The 19,170-nt window shown below is 38.1% G+C and overlaps 1 protein-coding gene across 1 annotated transcript in view; it reads left to right on the top strand.

Annotated features, from left to right (window-relative positions):
• RPS6KA3 (ribosomal protein S6 kinase A3) overlaps positions 1-19,170 on the top strand; it is a 105,458-nt gene that overhangs the window by 24,216 nt on the left and 62,072 nt on the right. The window contains exon 2 of the mRNA XM_065900546.1: positions 5,189-5,245. Within this exon, the coding sequence (XP_065756618.1) occupies positions 5,189-5,245 (57 nt within the window). The remainder of the gene's footprint in view (positions 1-5,188; positions 5,246-19,170) is intronic.

Raw genomic sequence — 19,170 nt, 5'->3', positions numbered from 1 at the left:
GTGGTTGTAACATGCCATTACAGCAAAACAATCTGTTTAATAGGGCTGCTTAAAATAAAATTTTTTTAATTAGAAAAATACTCTTATTTTTAACACTTCAAAATTTTCCTTAAAATACTTCGGGATATTCTAGAAGTCCTGAAACGTTCGTTCAGAATTACTGACTTGAATTGTTTATTGCCTTAAGAGCAGGAAAATTATCTTAAGTGATAATTTTATACCACAACATTAGAAGTTAATGTTGAAAACAATACCTGCTGAAACTCAAGCTAACAGTCTCCTTTTTCTGATTTGTTCTGATAAGGCCCATATTGTACGTTATTCTAATTTTTGACTTTTACACATTTCAGACTACCAGAGTAAAGCTTGATTAGCATTTCCTAACCTTTTCTAGTATTTCACATAATATTTGCATATGTACAGTCTGCCAAGATCTGCGATTTTTTGGCTGGAAGGCATTATGGTGGGATGAGAGAGGATAAATACATTTGCCTCACGTTTAAACTATTCTTTTGCATTTGTACTCTATAGCCACATTGTATAAAAATATATCACACATATGAATGATCTCTTCTACCCTGCTTGACAGGAAATTGGCTGTAGTAAGTGGTGAAACAGGTATCTCAACACTCTTGTACTTCTTTATTGCATTACACTTTGGAAGCTAACTGTAGAAATGTAAATGTTACACAGTCAATTGAGGCCAAAGAGGGGACAGGATGTAGCATTTACTGAGCATCTACTGTCCCTTGGTGGGTCCTTTTAATTACAGCATCCCTGTGAAGTAGATATTATATGCATCTTACAAATGAAGAAACTGAGGCTCAAAATGTTAAGTAACTTACCCAAGGTCAGGTAACTACAGTAGTAAGTGACAGAACTGGGGTTTAAACCTGGTACTAGCCAGATTCAGACCACATGTTTTTTTCTCTTTGTTTCTTAAAATTAGAGAAATAAATTTTCTTGTTTAATTGGTATTATTCCTTGAACTTTTGGAACTATAAGTATTACAATATTGAGTCAGACTGGTGATCCATGTAACCTAATCTCTAGTGAAGTCGAGAGTCCTTTTTCAAAAGTGAAAATTCTTAGCTGCATAGGTAACTTTATACTCATTTCTATTAGATAGCATTTGAATCCTTGTTTTGGCAAAGTGATACAAAAGGTTTGTTGAAATAAAGGTGCTTTTGTGGGTCGGTTTTGGTAAAGCTTCACTGGTATGGAGGATAACATTAGCTTTTATATTTTCCTGCTTTAAAAATTAAATTGTTCAAAATTTTAAATCTTTGGTAAACTTAGGAAGGAAGTAGTTGTTTTTGCAAAAAGTAGAGCATAAAATACCATTAGATGTTTCACTTAATTTTTTTCTTAGATTGTTTTGTTAGTATATCGCTATTAATTAGCTGGGTGAAAAGTTCAGAAAAGAAAATACGTTGTACAATTTATGGATTACATGAAGCTGAAAATAGTGAAGTAGCTGATTGGCAGATTTGGAATCTAATCTGTAGAGGTTGTAGCAATGAATCAGAACTGGAAAAAGATGAATTCAAAAATTTAAAGTAAGGCTTTATTCATGAGACTAAGTGCAGAATAGAGGATAGAGGGCTTAGTTGCAGTGTAAGTGAAGAAAACAAGGAAGTAACAGAAAACAGGGAAAAAAATAGTATGACCGAGCAATGTGTTGTGGACATTCCAAAAATAATGCATATGTGAACTGCATTAGTATAAGTTTATTATGTAGGACAAGGGAGGTGATATGCCTTTTACTTTACTCTGCATTGGTCATATCAAGGTTGCAATGTTAATTGCACACAATTCTCTTTACTACCCTTTCAGATGAATTGGATGCATGCTCAGAGAAGAAAGTGGTCTCATCTTCTAAAAGGAGTGTTTGAAGGACCTCGAGTTATCTAGAAAAGAACAGACTTGGGGTAGTTTATAGTCATAGCTGTAGATTTACTTCTGTGACTTTGTAGATAGAGTGCAGGCAAGTTAGTCATCATGTATTAGTAATCCTCTTAAAGGGAATTTGCATTTGAGGAAAGTTACTGTATGAAGAAGAGCGTTATCGAGCAGCCAGTGCTTGTTCTGAGATAGTATAGTAAGCTGCCTGGTGAGATACTTCTTTCTTGTCCTGATAGTGTTCAACTATAGGTGAGAATGGGATAGAAAGAACTTAAGCATATGATATGAGTATATTTGTATATTTGGAACAGAAAACTTTCAAGATCCCTTACCAATTCTAAACTTTTTCTGATTCTAAGATCAAAAGGTCTTTATGCAGTATTATTTTATCCTCATGAAGCTACCTTACCTTAATAATAGTAATTTGCGTTGGTACAGCTTCTTACAGTTTATAATGTATTTTCTTACGAGTTATCTCAGTTTTGAGCTTAACAACAACCCTTTGAGTAGACAGGGCAGGTATCCCCATTTTGAACAGATCAAGTAATAGGTTAGGAGAAAGTCTGAATTGCCCCAAATCATAAAGCTTTTAAGTGGCAGACCTAGGACTCTACCCCTGGTCTACCAATTCTGATTTTAGTGCTGTTTCTACCACACCAAAAAGTAAGTTATAAGCTGTGATTGTTACTTTGCATTGAAAATTACAAGGAGCAGATGATTCTCAAATTATATTCCCATGGAAAATATAAATGTAGCTCAAGTTAAACCAAGGGTTCTAGAAGCCAAATAATGGGGAGCCATTGAGTAGATCTGTGTCAATCGGAAGAGAACACTGTGTATAATTAATGAGAAAATCTACTTTGGGCTACTAGATTAATGATGATACCATTTACTAAGAGCAAATGCAGAAGTAGCAGATTGGTGGGCCACAGAGGGAGTGATTGAATTTTGGCTATAATTAAAATAGCTAACTTAGATTGTTTACTATGTGACAGGTCTTATGTCATTATCTCATTTAGTCTTCACAACTCTCTGAAGACTTTTCAATCTCCACTTTCCATATGAAGAAAGTAGAGCTTAGATAGTTTAAATAACTTGTTCAAGGCTTCGTAATTAGTGTAAGAGCAGAAATTTGAATCTAGGTGTCTGACTCCAAAACCAGTGTTCTTAAGAGCTAGTTTAAGGTTTGTCTGGAATGTTTGGATAAAAATCATCAGTGTTCAGTTGAATAAATGGTTGTGGCTTTTAAGAGGATGTATCCTGGAGTTATTTGAATCCTTACCAAAGAAGTGGGCAATACTCAGCCTCTGAAAGTGTCTTCGGAAAATAAAGATTTTATACCTGCCTCCCCCTTTTCTGCATTTTGGCACCATTTCTGTGCTTTGTAATATTGTGTGGGCATTCCCTAACCTAGGAACATACTCTGAGTGTTTGAAAATGAAAGTTACCCTTTTTAAGGGTCAGTAGACCTGTGAGGTCCTGTAAGATGGATCTTTAGGATAGGGGCATGTTTCATTAACCTTTCATCTCCTGCTTGGTGCCTAGAACATAGCATGAATGAAGTGAAATGGATGGATGAATGGTTGGGTGAATAAATAGAGTTAGGGAGAGTAGAGAGAGGAGTTCAAATTCAGAGCAGCTGTCTCATGTGCGATGTGGGGTAATGGGTGGGCTACCTTTTATTTCCCAGTTGATAATTCTCCAAAGATGGTTAGCTTATATCCTTGTACATTTGTTGAATTAACAAGTGGTCAGGGGCATTTACTCCTTTTCCCAGTGAGGGAACTAGAGAAGACATTACGTATACCTGACTTTTGGTTTTGTTTTGTTTTTAATTACACAAATAATACATATTCATCATAGACATTGTAGGCACATTAGAAAATCCAAATAAGCAAAACAAACAATTTAAATTGTCTAAAATTCTACCACTCAGAGATAGCCACTGTTAACATTTTGGTGTATATCCTTCCAGAGTTTTTCCCATACAAATATATACATTAAAACATGTATATATTTATTTAAAATGGGATCATTACAATTCATATTGTTTTGTAAACTGCTTTTTCCACTTATTACATGTGACTGTCTTTCCATGTCAATAAATTTACATCTTTATCATCATTTTTAGTGACTGCATAGTATTCCATTATATGGATGTACCATGATATATTTAACTAGTTCTCTATTGTTAGGAATTTAGGTTTACAATTTGGAGTTCTTTTTGGAAAAAGTTATGGTGAGCATTCTTATATGTACATCTTTGCACACTTGTCTTTTTTTTTTTAAAGTTGAAATGATGGGACATTTCAAAGTTTTATGTGTCTCTTTTTGTTTTTTAAATACAGACTTAGATTGCCTTCTTGAAGGGTTGTGCTGATTTACACTTTCTCCAGCAGTATATCCAGAGTGCTCTTTTCCCCATATCCGTATTAGCACTGGGTATTATTTTTTTCTGTAAATCGTTAGCAATTTGATAGGCAAAGGTATCTTTTGGTTAAATGCATTTCTTTGATTAGTATTAAGGCTGAACTCTTTTTTTCCCTTATTGCTCATTTCTGTTGAGGTTCATTGTTTTTTCTTACAGGTTTGTAAAATGAAGTTCTTTATGTATTGAGGATACCAACCCTGTGTCATATGTTGCTTTTATTTTTTTGTAATCAATTTGTCTTTATCTTTTTAATGTCTGGCAGAAGACGTTTTAAACTTTTATGGATTCAAATGTCATTTTTTTTTCCTTTATGATTTCTGCCTCCTTACCTCATAAGTAGTACTCACCTATATTTTCTTCTAATACTTGTATAATTTTACTTTTTGACATTTAAACGTTTAATCCATCTGGAATCTCTTTGATGTAGAGACCTAGCTTAATTTTCCCCCAAATAATTAATCATTTGCCCTGATTTTCAATGGAGTTGGAATTTAGAATGTGTTTTGACACAGAATGTATTGTAAACAATGTTTGGTGAGGTTTAAATAAGACCAGTGTAGTGCATTTAACTATTAAACTCAAGGGCTTACCTGGAAAGGTAACCATCATTTATTATATCATTTCCATGGATAAAATATTTTTATAGTTTTAAATAATCAATTTACACATTAACTTTTGAAGCACAACCTGTTGCAAATTGGCAACTGCATACTTAAATGGTGGTTCTGTACTTCATTAGAACCCTTTAGGGGTGAACATATTCCTATACGGTTTTGTTTTACCTGTCTTCATTTGACTTAAACTGATGTGAGATCTGTTTTGGTAACTTTCTACTTGCTATACTTTTCACAGAATGGACAGCAAATTATGGATGAACCTATGGGAGAGGAGGAGATTAATCCACAAACTGTAAGTAAAATATTGTGTCATAAGGGATACAGATAAATTAGATACCATAAAATTTAAGTATTCTTATCTTTAAACTGAACAAAGTAATGATTTTACAGTGTTAGAAACTTGTTGATGCTTTCACATTAATTTTACCAAAATACATTCTTGAATATGCCAGTGACATTTTTAAAAACTGTTTGATGAGACTGATTTTAAGAGAAGGACAAGACAAACTACTTTACATTGTTGAAGGTTTTTCATTTAAAAAAAAAACTTTAAAAAAAAGCAAACTAACCATAGATTTATTAGTGAAATAAGTATAAAGGTCATTATTTTTTGGAGATACTTAACGTTGAAAATGATTGTTCACCATTTCCTCATCTTGTGTTTTTGGTTCAGTCCTGAATCCCCAGCACCTAGACCAGTGCCTGGCATGTAATAGGCACTCATTAAATATTAAATAAATGAATTAATAAATTGTCTCCCCTTGCAAGAAAACCATTGTTAGCTCAGTTATTATCATCATTTTGTTCTGTATATGACAATTATTATTGATATTTACAAAATATATATACTCTGCCACTTGCTTTTTTCACTTAATATGTCTTGAACATCTTTTTATGCCAATACATGTAGATCTGCCTCATTTTAAATGGTTTCATAGTATTCTGTTTTGTGCATGTCCTGTACTTAATGTAATTTTCCCCCATTTATTTTTGTGAACTTGTGTTTCAGTAGGACATAGTCTTAGAAAAGGATGTGCTGGAACAAAGGATATGAACATGTAAATCTCAATAAGCATTGCCAGATTGCGCCCCAAACCAAAAAGTTGTAAAAACTTCACTATGTGTGAGTGTTTGTTCGACCATACCCTATTCAACACTAGATATTATCAGAAATTATTTTTAATTTGAGCCACACTAAATAAATCATACTTTCTCTTTTCAGTTTGCATCTCATTTGATTATTAGTGAAGTGTCCATGCATTATTGGCCTTTGTATTTCTGTATTTGCCCAATTTTGTTTTGGGTTACTTACTGTCTCATTATGGTCTATATGATCTCTGTATATATTCTGGATGTTAACTCCATGTCTATAATATATCTTGCAAATATTTTCCCCTACTTTTTTTAACAGTGATTATGTTGTCTTTCATTGTACGTGTACAGAAGTTTTCATTTTTAAATGGTCAGTTCTGGCTTCTGGGTTTCATGTTTTAGTTAGAAAATCTTTCCCTGAATCAAGTTTATAAAAATATCCTCTCACATTTTCATCTACCACTTTTATGGTTTTGTTTTTTGCATTTAGATTTGTGGTCTACTTGGAATTTTAGTACCTGTTATGATGCAGAAATATAACTTTTCTTTCCAAACGGGTAGCCTGTTGTCCTAATCTCTACTTACTGAATAAATAAAACCCATTCATTCCCACTCATTTGAGATCCCTCTTTTACCAGATGTAAAATAGCCATATACCCCTAGTATTAGTTCCTAGGACTGCCCTAATGAAGTACCACAAGTGGGTGGCTTAAATAACAGAAATTTATTCTCTCAATTTGTAAGACTAGAAGTTTGAAATCAAGGTGTCGACAGATCCATGTTCTCTCTGAAAGTTCTGGGGGAGGATCCTTCCTTGCCTGTTCCAGCTTCTGTTGTCTGCTGGCAGTCCTTGGCATTCCTTGGCTTGTAGACATCACTCCAATCTCTGCCTCCATTGTCACGTGGCATTCTCCCTGTGGGTCTGTGTCCAAATTTCCCTCTTCTTATAAGGACACCAGTCATTGGATTAGGGCCCACCTTATTCCAGTATGGCTTCATCTTACCCTTATCACACCTGCAAAGACCCTATTTTCAAGTAAGATCACATTCACGGGTACCGGGGATTAGAACTTGAACATACCTTTTGGGAGGACACAGTTCAACCCACAACATCCCTGAATGTTTTGACTTTACGTACCTTTTCAATTACTGTACTTTTATTATATGTTTTTTATATGTGGCAAGGCAAGCCTTCCTATCTTTTTTACCTTTCAAAATTGTAGTCTTATACATCTACTAGATGAACTTTAGAATCAGTTTATCAAACACTCCTGAAAATTTTACTGAGACTTTTATGCAAATAGCATTAAATTTATAAATTAACATGAGGAAAATTATTTTAATAAATATTGGGTCTTCACTTCCAGGAACATTCATTTATTCTGATATTCTTTTATATCCTTTATCAAAATTTTATGGTTTCTTAATATGGTTTTGTACATTTCTTATTAAGATAATTCATAGACATTTTATAGTTTTTGTTCTATTGTAAGTGGGAATTCTTTTCTGTTGTGTCTTCCATTTAGTTATTGCTAGTATATAAAAAAAATTAGATGTTTCTATGTGCTTTTTTTTTTTTTTTTTGTGGTACGCGGGCCTCTCACTGCTGTGGCCTCTCCCGTTGCAGAGCACAGCCTCCTGACGCGCAGGCTCAGCGGCCATGGCTCACGGGCCCAGCTGCTCCGCGGCATGTGGGATCTTCCCGGACACGGGAACGAACCCGTGTCCCCTGCATGGGCAGGCAGACTCTCAACCACTGTGCCACCAGGGAAGCCCTCTATGTGCTTTTTAACATCAGTTGTGAAAGAGTGAGATCATTGTACTCTTCTTCTCAAAACCCTTCATAAGTTTTATGCTTCCTTTAAATAAAGTCCAAACTCTGCAGTGTGACAAACCCTGCGTAATAAAACCTTTGCACACTTCTACCCTCTACTGAAAGTCTAATCAGTCGTATGTTTCAGGTTCTCTTTTACTCCTGAGCCTTCATAGGTGATACTCCCTCTCCCAGAATTATTTTCCATTACCACTCCCCTCCAATGAAGTCCTGGTCATCCTTTAGGTCCAAGTTTTGCTATCACTTCAACTGAGGTGTCTTCCTGACACAGCTACCACTTTCATTTCCACCTTGAATTGAGTATTTTTCCTTTGTGCTGCCCTAGCAGCCCATGTGTACGCTACATGACAACACCACACTAGATTCCATTGCTTATTTACTTGTCTGTATTTCCTACTAAACTGTGAGCTACATGAGGCAGTGACCATGTCTGACTTACTCCTTGTTTTACATCCACGTATCTGGCTCCCAGTACCCAGTAGGTATTCCATCAGTGCTTGTTAATTAAAGGAACATGTGAATTAAGTCTTGGCTATCATGGGGCCTAGTGCCCAAGGCTGCCTTCAGATTTGGTCTAGATTTCTGCATCTCCCAAACCATTTGGGTTATTTAACTTCATTGGTCTATAGTATATGTTTATTAGCATTTAAGCAAATGTAAAAACAATCAGTAAGTATTAATACTGATTTTTTTTTGCCACCAGCCACCTTTTTTATTTTTGCAACAATTCCTTTGGAAGGAAAACCTCTAAATTTTTTATTCTCTGAAGTCTAAAATCAAATAATTTTCCATTGTGGTATTCTGCATACATGGCTCATACTTTCCCTCTGAGTACTCACAGCATTAGCAACATTTACATCTGGAAGTGAACTGCATTCTAGAGGTAGGTAGGTTGAAAAGGTGCAGGACTAAGATACTACCAGCAATGTGGGTAAAGCTGTTGAGATCATTCCACATTATAGGAATTGAGTATAAGATGAAAACCTAATATTTAATATTTCTTTAATGGTATTAAATCCAAAAGATTGTCAAATATGTATTAGCCTTGTAGTTTTAAATTGTATTTGCCTCTGATGTACAGTTAAAAGTTTTTGTCAATTACTGATCATTTAAATAGTGAAAGTTGAGATGTCGCAGTAGTTATTTTATGTATAACAAATTACCCCAAGCTTAGTAGCTTAAAACAACATACATTTATTATCTCACAGGTTCTGTGGGCCAGGAATCTGGGCACGGCTTTCTTTGGTTCAGAGTCTCTCACAGACTACAGTCAAGGAGTTTGCCCGGACTAGAGTCTCATCTGCACCTTGACTGGAGAAGGATCTGCTTCCAAGCTCACATGTTTGTTGGCCCAGATTCCTGGCCCATAGGAACTGTGAGATGCTAACTGTATGTATGGAGGTCGTCGACTGGTAGGCTTTCTTGTAGGTTGATTGACCCCTTTTCTATGGGCTAGAATGCAGAGTGTGATGATTAGCCAGTTTGGGCCTCAACAAGACTATAGGGCAGATAGAGAATAACAAGAGAGAAGAAACCTGGATCCTTAGTGACCTAAGGATCTAGCGACACCTCTTCACTCTAACCTAGCCTCGTGCCTATGGACTGCTCCAAGAGAGAAAAATAGGCACTTACCTTGCTCGAGACTTTGCATTTTGGGGCCTTTTTGTTAGAGCAGCTTAGTCTGTACCCTGACTACATCTAATCATTCATTAACGAAGTAGTTAATGAATGTCTGTTTGGTGCCAAGAACTCTGCTAACTTGTTAGAGACACAGAAACACATAAGGGAAACTTGCAGTTTTAAAATGGCAAAATAAAGCAGTTTTTGTCCTCTTGTCCTCTGGGAAATTATCACCCAAAACAACAAGGACAATAAGAAATGGAAACACCGTCTTTGTAATTAGAATACTTCTGTTATTTGAACCACAATATATAAATATGAAAAGCAGATAAAAGAGTCATAACAAGATGAAGTTATAGGACCTAAGTGCTGGTGAGGAGTATATCATCAAGAAGCAAGCCTTATTCAGGGCCCCAAAGCCCCAGAAGAGCTCAAGAATGAGGTCACTAAGTATTGTGGAAAGTGGAGGTATGGCCCAGGCTGAAAATAGAGATTGGTTGAATGTCGATATAGAAAGCCTTTACTCTAACCCCTCTCCTACCCCTGGAAGGGACAGAAAGTATTTTATAGAGAAAAATGAACCAGAGAGGCTCCATACATGGGGAACCCCAGGCGTAGTAGGAAGTGGGGTGAGACACTGGGCCGGAAACAGGGAGATCAAGGGAAAGCCTACTCCTCAATGGTGTTATGATCCCCTTCCCCTCCCCGTTTCACCAACCAGGACCATATCCTCCAGACAGGAGAGTGGAGTCGTCTTTCCTGAAGAAACTGAATGATCCCTGATAAAAGACCTTCAGATACTGACATTTGGGAGATCTTCAATGTAAAGGCTGGCTACTTGACCATTTAACCTACAAGAAAGCCTACCAGTTGACAAGCTCCAGAACATCTGGTCCACTTCTTAGTGCGTCACTCTTAAAAATGAGTTAAAAGCCAAATATCACCAGACACTTGAGAAAGGATTCCAACATGAAAAAATAAGATCTTGGGGGAAACGGACAATGCAGGAAAAAGGAAAAAGAAAAAATAAATTAATATCCTTTGAGTGCTAAGAGGTGAAATTGATTTCCTAAAACAAGAGTAGAATGCTATTTTTTAAATCTACTTTATTTATTTTTGGCTGCATTGGGTCTTCATTGATGCGTGCAGGCTTTCTGTAGTTGCGGCAAGCAGGGGCTACTCCTTGTTGCAGTGCACAGGCTTCTCATTGCAGTGGCTTCTCTTGTTGCGGAGCACGGGCCCTAGGCATGCAGGCTTCAGTAGTTGTGGCACGTGGGCTCAGCTGTTGTGACTCACAGGCTCTAGAGCGCAGGCTCAGTAGTTGTGGCGCACGGGCTTAGTTGCTCCGCGGCACATGGGACCTTCCCGGACCAGGGCCCGAACCCGTATCCCCTGAATTGGCAGGCGGATTCTTAACCTCTGTGCCACCAGGGAAGCCCAGAATGCTATTTTTTTAAAAACAGAAAAAGAAGAAACTCTTAGAAATTAAAAATGTGATAGTAATATTTTATATTTTAGTAGAATATTTAGAAGCTAAAATGGAGGAAACTTTACCCAAAATAGAACAAGACAAATAGAAAGTAGGAGAGAAAAAGAAAGAGAAGCAATTTAACATTTACCTAATAGGAATTCCAGAAAGAGACAGTGGGGAAATGGAGGGGAAGAAATTAGGAAAGAAATACCATAAGATACATGCTTCCCCCCCAACATCTTAGTATCTCTGAAATCAGAATGTTTGTTACAATCGAAGGTGTGACACATTTTAATTGGCAGCACTTTCTCTTTCTTAATGGTACAGTGCTAATTGTGCTCTTAGATTAGGTAGAATACTAAAATACCAAAAAAAAATATTTTTTTCCCCCAACATGAGGACCACGAGTCTCCGGATTAAAACAGCCTACTGAAAGCCTGTTAATAATAACCAAAAAAATAAAATAAAATAAAAAGAAGAAGAACCACCCTACTCAAGAAGGATCGTTATTATGAAATATCAAAACACCAGGGATAAAGAGAAGATCCTAAAAGTTTTGCTGTGGGCTGGATGTGTTCCCTCAAAATTTGTATGTTGAAGCCCAACCTCCAATGTGATGAAGTTTAAAAGTGGGGCCTTTGGGAGGTGGTTAGGTCAGAAGGGCAGAGCCCTCTTAAATGGGATTAGTGCCCTTATAAAATGGACCCCAGAGAGCTCCCTCACCCCTTCTGCCCTGTGAAGACACAGCAAGAAGATGGCTATCTACGAACAAGGAAACAGATCCTCGCCAGACACAGAATCTGCTGGCGACTTGGACTTCCCAGGCTATAGAATTGTGAGAAATAAATTTCTGTTTGTTGTAAGCAACTCAGTCTATGGTATTCTGTTATAGCAGCCCAAACAGACTAAGACAAGCTTTTAGAAATTTTTTTTATACCATATATAAAGGCCTGGGGGACTTCCCTGGTGGCGCAGTGGTTAAGAATCCGCCTGCCAATGCAGGGCACACAGGTTTGATCCCTGGTCCGGGAAGATACCATATGCCACGGAGCAACTAAGCCCGTGCACCCCAACTACCGAGCCTGCGCTCTAGAGCCCGCGCGCTGCAACTACTGAGCCGTTCTACCACAACTACTGAAGCCCACGTGCCTAGAGCCCATGCTCCGCATCAAGAGAAGCCACCGCAGTGAGAAGCCCGTGCACTGCAACAAAGAGTAGCCCCCGCTCACCGCAACTAGAGAGCCCAAGCAAAGCAACAAAAACCCAATGCAGCCAAAAATGAAAAATAAAGAAATTTATAAAATAAAGGCCTGGGTATAAGAATAATATACGATATTTCAACATTGAAAGTTAAAAGTCAAGGAGCAGTGCCTTTGAAATGCTTAGTGAGAATGATTTTCAATGAAGGTATTTTCAGACATGTACCTATTCTTTGGAAGAAGAATACCTTCTTCTGCCAACAGTAGAAGGTTATTAACTAAAGGAAAGACATGAGATTCAGGCAGCAAAAGACCCAACATGTACAAGCACAGTGAAGAAAGTTCCTTCCCGTTATGATGAATAAAGGATGCTTCAGAAGACTAGTTCATTCAGTAGGCTTAGAGAGTACTCAGTCCAGATTGAAGCAGACAGATGATTCCAGGAGGGCTGTCTTTAGGGGAAAAAAAGAAGTTATGAATTGTCCAGTAGGTTTGAGTATTGAAAATCCACTTGAGAGGCAAAGTGAGAAGAATTTGAGATAGGTGCAAAGAAAAGAAAACAAGTGTTAAAACAAAGCAACTATAGATTTAACAAAAATAGAAACGTTGTACACAAGAAATGTAACTAGAGTATATTACTTCAAGCAGTGAACAGTGTTTACATAGTCATAATATTTGTAAAGACTCAATATTGATTTAACCAAAATGTGTGCTATGAGTGTCAAGTCAGCTGTAATAGGATGTCTAAAGGTAATATCTGAAATTGTTGAGTCAGGAGAAAATAGTATAAGGTTATTAGCTATCATATAAATAGCAGAGGGAACAATGAATAGAGCTGAAAGGGTATCGAGAACACTGGGTACTGCTACCTTTTTGTTATATAAGCCTTGCATCATTACTTGACCCTTTAATCTTCACTCAGACCTTCTTGACATATGGAGCTGCCCCTGTGATTTCTCTTGAGCATGTCTCCTGGTTTCTATTTGTGGTAGAGCCATTTCATTCTGTCTGGATTTTTCTCCCTTCTTCACACCTCATGTTTTCCTCTCTTCCCTTTGTTCTTTGCCCTCCGATCTGCCTCCTTCCTATATCCTAGATCTACTTTTCTTTCATCTTCTAAAATTTAATGCTGTTTTCCTTTCTTCTGGCTTTTTGAAGGCTCAATCCTTTCTTGTCTTTATGCACCTGAAGTAAAATTTTTATTTCTTCCACTCATGAAGTATACGAAATTTATCTAATTAAATTGATCCATACCAGAATATAACAGATAGACATCACATTCCACCATCTCCCTCCCCAGGAATGGTTGCGTGTTAATTCATACTTATGTACAATTAGTTGAATTTCTCACCAGTTAACTTGTTCCAGCCAGTGTATTTTGTTTTCTCCCTTCCCTGCTGGAGAGACTTGATTATTTTTATCCGTTATTCCAGTAGGGCTGGGAGAGAGACTGCCTTCATAGCAGAAGGTAGGGTGCTGTATAGCCCTTCAAGCCAAGATACCTTCCTGGACTCCAGAATTTTCTATCCTTTCTCAGCTGGCCAGAGGACTCCATGCTCTGATGATCCATGCAGAGGAAATAGGGAGTCTGGGCTGTTTAGGTCTCCATAATCATCCAAGAATCATTAAAGCAGTTTCTTGCTTAGTGGGGAAATAATTCTCTTAATGGTTCTTACAGTAGCAGGCAAAGGTTCTTCTGAGGCTTGAGAATTAAAGGAGATAAATAAGTACCTAGCACAAAGGAAGAGCCCAGTAAGTGTTAATTTTCCTGTCCTCTTCCTCCCAGATGCTGATCTTGCTCTCTCAGACTATTCACCTAGTTCCTCTTAGGAACTAGGATGCTATGCAGTAATTTTCTGGCTGACAGTAGGCCTGGCCTCAGACAAAACTGTGAACTGACTTTCTCTTAATTTGGTCCTTTGACCCTTCTGTTCCCCTTATTGTTTATTTCTAATAACCATGCATACATTAATCACTCATAACATTAACTTTGTATTATATTACTACAGTCCTAAACACTATATTTATCAATGCAGTCTTTGTAGCTCTTGTATCAGAGTCACATGCATGATTGTTAAGAATTGGAGAAAACATGGGCTTCCCTGGTGGCACAGTGGTTAAGAATCCACCTGCCAATGCAGGGGACACGGGTTCAAGCGCTGGTCCGGGAAGATCCCACATGCCACAGAGCAACTAAGCCCGTGCCCCACAACTACTGAGCCTGTGCTCTAGAGCCCGTGAGCCACAACTAGTGAAGCCCACGTGCCTAGAGCCTGAGCTCCGCAACAAGAGAAGCCACCACAATGAGAAGCCCGCGCACCGCAATAAAGAGTAGCCTCTGCTCGCTGCAACTAGAGACAGCTGCACACAGCAACAAAGACACAATGCAGCCAAAAAATAAACAATAAATTAATTAATTTTAAAAAAGAATTGGAGAAAGCTTGTTAAAAGTAGTAGTGGTAAAAATGGTTTAAAAAGATAAAATGGAGATGACTGTAGATGACTTTGGATGCCAAGTTAAAGAGCAGCACCCCTGTAGAGGTCACAGGCAGGAGTACACCAGCAGTGCCCCATTCTTTTCAAATCTCCTCATGGGCCTTTAGCGGTAGTTTCTTCCAACTTCTATGCATGCCGTAGCTACTGTTCATATAGTAACCCTAAGGCAGCAGTGATTTGTATGATGGCCTTAACAATATCCAGGGAATTTCACCAGTTCCCTGTTCTCTGCTGGTTTTCTCCATTTCTTTGAAGCTTCCCTCAAGCTCCCTTAAAACTTGCATTTGAACATCCAAAATGATACTCATAGCTGTGAGTCCAGCATACACTTGCATAACTCTTTCAGTCATCATGGGTTAAACACAAAATAAACTACAGAAAGAGAAGCCCTGGACTTCCCTGGTAGCGCACTGGTTAAGAATCCGCCTGCCAATGCAGGGGGCATGGGTTCGATCCCTGGTCTGGGAAGATCCCACATGCCGTGGAGCAACTAAGCCCGTGCGCCACAACTACTGAGCCTGTGCTCTAGAGCCCGTGTGCTGCAACTACTGAGCCCACGTGCTGTAACTCCTGAAGCCTGCATGCTCTAAGGCCTGTGTGCCGCAACTACTGAGCCTGTGTGCTCCAACTACTGAAGCCCGCGCACCTGCAGCCTGTGTTCCACAACAAGAGAAGCCACCACAACGAGAAGCCCGCTCACCACAACGAAGAGTAGCCCCCGCTCGCCACAACTAGAGAAAGCCCGTGTGCAGCAGCAAAGACCCAAGGCAGCCAAAAATAAATAAAATTAATAAATAAATTTTTTAAAAAAAGAGAAACCCTAGAGGAGTAGACAATAGACAGCGAAGAACCCACTCAAAACAGGAAAGTACGGTAGAGTGCTTGCTCATTGGCAGGGAACATTTGTGAAGTGTTACATTAATGACACTGACTAATTGTTTAGAGTATTGTCTGTTTATCTAACTCTCATTAGCTGAGAGTATATTTTAGCACTTAGAGCATGGGGAAGATATGCTCTAGTAGATTTGAGTATATACCACTTAGGAAAATATTTCCGAGAATAAATAGCATTATAGTTAGCACTGCATGGTCGCATTAAATAGAGTGTGTGTATAATAGGCAAAATTTCCAAGCATGTAAGTTTTCCTTTACTACATTTTTGGCCCTCTTTCAGGGCTATTTTTTATTTCTAGTGTCCCTTTTCTCCACCCCTAAGAGCTTTAAAAAAAAATACCCCCTTTTTAAAAAATATCGTGGCTTGCCTAACTCATATGATCCCTCTGATCCAAATTTGCTTCTCCTCTGCTGTAGTCTACTTATCACAATACCCATTTGTTCAATTTGACTGATCTAAACCATAATTGGAAAGAAAATTCATCTAAGTTCTCTTGAAGTATGAATGGTTTATTGAGTCAACCTGAAATACTGGTGTATTGAAAGTTGTAACTCCTGTACTTAAATGAGTCTCTTAATTTAACCATTTTAGACAAAAATGACTAAGTAAAAAGAACTCCAGGGCTTCCCTGGTGGCGCAGTGGTTAAGAATCCACCTACTAGTGCAGGCGACACGGGTTCGAGCCCTGGGCCAGGAAGATCCCACATGCTGCGGAGCAACTAAGCCCATGTGCCACAACTACTGAGCCTGCACTCTAGAGCCCATGAGCCACAACTACTGAAGCCCACGTGCCACAACTACTGAAGCCTGCGTGCCTAGAGCCCATGGTCCACAACAAGAGATGCCACCACAATGAGAAGCCCGCACACTGTAATGAAGAGTAGCTCCCGCTTGCTGCAACTAGAGAAAGCCTGCATGCAGCAACGAAGACCCAGCGCAACCAAAAACAGATAAATAAATAGAAAGAGAGAAAAAAAAGTATTAAAAAAAAAAGTCCAGGCTAAGCAGGAAAAAAAATGCGTGAATACAGTGACCAGCAATACCACCTAGGGTGTATTGCTACTTACTGCAAGATTCCAGCTGGGACACCGGTGGTGCTGCCCCCTCGCCCTCTCGTCATGCTCAGGGGAGATATTGTGAGTGGAATATAGCATGCTTTCCATTGACACAGGGCCTTAGAAGCAACCCCTCTCAGCGCTCTAGGAAGCCACTACCATTTGGTTCAGGTTGATGATCATAAAACTTATTTCCCATCTCTGATTTAAAACCTTAGAACCATAGCACTTTACAACATTATCTACTGATGGATGTGTGCTACAGAATAATTCTCCTGTACTTAAATGGAAATCCTTAGATATTAAACCCTTTAGTATCTGAAAAATTGATTCATACAAAAAAAACTATCTGAAGGAATTGGTTAAGAACATGTTAATTTTAAGCTTTTATTATAGCAGTTTATTTTTCTCCAGCAAGGTTCAGCCATCATGGAGTCATGAAGATGGTTGATAATTGGGTTTGACCAAGGTTTGGGTTTCGCCAGACAAATATAACGTATGGTGTAGAAAAAGTGTTCAGAAACTCTGCTATGGACCCTCTATCGAGCTGTCTTCCTTCAGGGTCTTATCAAAAGGTTTAGCACCTCCTGGCTTCTGACCTAAGTCAGCCACTGACCATACATATACATGCTCCTTCCCCAGATAGAATTGCCTGTCTATGCTCCCACCAACGTCACAGCCATTTCCACTTCCAAACTGTGGGAACTTGGGCAGCAGGTTCCTTAACTTCTCTCTAAGCCTTAGTTTCTTCATCTGTAGTGTAGATAATAGTATTTACTTATCTCATTGTGGTGAGAGTTAACTGAAGTAATTTCATGTAAAGCATGGTTCTTAGCATATAGTAGTACCTTATATGATAATTGTCAGAATTATACTTGAAAGAAAAAATTATTAATAAATGAGAATTCAAATAAAGGAACTAAGGATTCAGTGAAAGAAGCTAGAAAAAGAACTACAAAGTAAACCCATAAAAAGCAAGAGAGGGCTTCCCTGGTGGCGCAGGGGTTGAGAGTCCGCCTGCCGATGCAGGGGACACGGGTTCGTGCCCCGGTCCGGGAAGATCCCACATGCCGCGGAGCGGCCATGGCTCACAGGTGGAGCCTGTGCTCCACAACGGGAGAGGCCACAGGAGTTAGAGGCCCGCATACCGCAAAAAAAAAAAAAGCAAGAGAAAGGATTTAAATTCCAAAATCAGTGAATTGGAAAACAGGAAAAATTTAAAAAGCAAATGCACAACATTAGGAAAGCAAAACAGTATATAACCACAGATAGGAAGGAGATTAAAACATCATAATAACTGAAATATTTACAGATGAAATGATATAATGTCTAGGATTTGCTTCAAAATAATTATGAGAGTGGGGGGAAGTGAGTATCTGAAGCAAGATTGGCCATGAGTTGATAATTGTTATAGTTGAGTGGTGGGTTCATGAGGGTTTGTTATACTATTCAGTCTACTTTTAGATACGCTTGAAATTTTCCTTAAATTTTATTTAAAAAACATAATAGTATACTCAATATATCTCTGTACTGATATGGAAGTCTTGCTGAAATACGTGGTTTTCTAAGAAAATCTAAACGATATTTAGGAAGGAATAGAAAAACTATGACTTTACCAATAGCAAGGGAGAAATTTAAGTTATTAAAGAACACGTACCGCCACACACATCCCACCACTACAGTGGTCCCCCCACCACTACAGTGGTCCCCCCACCACTACAGTGCCAGGCCCCAGGCTCCATTAGGAGAAATCTTGGAAACTTTCAAGAAATAGATTGTCCTAAAGCGTAGGAAAAAAGTGTATCACCTTCTAGTCCGTTTTATAAAGTTAGCATAGCCCTGAAAATGAAAGTTAACACAGAAAAGGAAACTGTGCCACTTTATGAATACAGACAGAAAAATCCTTTTAAAAATTTACAAATCAAGTACAGACTTATATTAAAACAATGGAATTTTCCTAGGAATACAAGCATATTAGGACATCTGTTGATATGAGTTATCAAATCAGTAGGTCAAAGGAGAGAAGCTAAGTTTGTATTAATAGATAATAAAAAGACATTTTTAAAAATTGAATATTCATTCTTTTAGTAAAGAGGAAGTAGTCTGATATTAACATGATTAAAATATGTCTAAAACCAAATATTGATATCCTATTTGAATAATTTACTGAATATATTCCCAAGTCAGAATCAAGGTAGCATTTATTAGTGTTTGCTTTATGTTCCATAGACTGTGAGAAATTTGAGTTTTATTCTGGGATGGGAAGCCATTGAAGAATGTGAGGTGGGGGTGCGACCAAGCCTGATTTCTGTTTTAAAATTATTCTGGCTGCCATGAAGAGAAAGGATTGCACAGGAAAAATTTGGAAGGAGGAAAACCGGTTAGATGGCACTAGATGATAATGGTTTGTACTGACAGTGTCAGAGAAAATAGAAATAGACAGATTTGAGATTTATTTCAGAGATAAAATCAGTAGAATTTATTGATGGATTATATATGAAGGGAAGGAAGTTAGATTAGAAAGGAAAAAGCCCAACAGGACTTACAGGTTTGGG

The sequence above is a fragment of the Phocoena phocoena genome, chromosome X, assembly GCF_963924675.1.
Source record: "Phocoena phocoena chromosome X, mPhoPho1.1, whole genome shotgun sequence".
NCBI classification, from domain to species: domain Eukaryota; kingdom Metazoa; phylum Chordata; class Mammalia; order Artiodactyla; family Phocoenidae; genus Phocoena; species Phocoena phocoena.
Note: the sequence above shows the minus strand (reverse complement) of the source record. Positions and strands in the feature narration are given on the sequence as shown.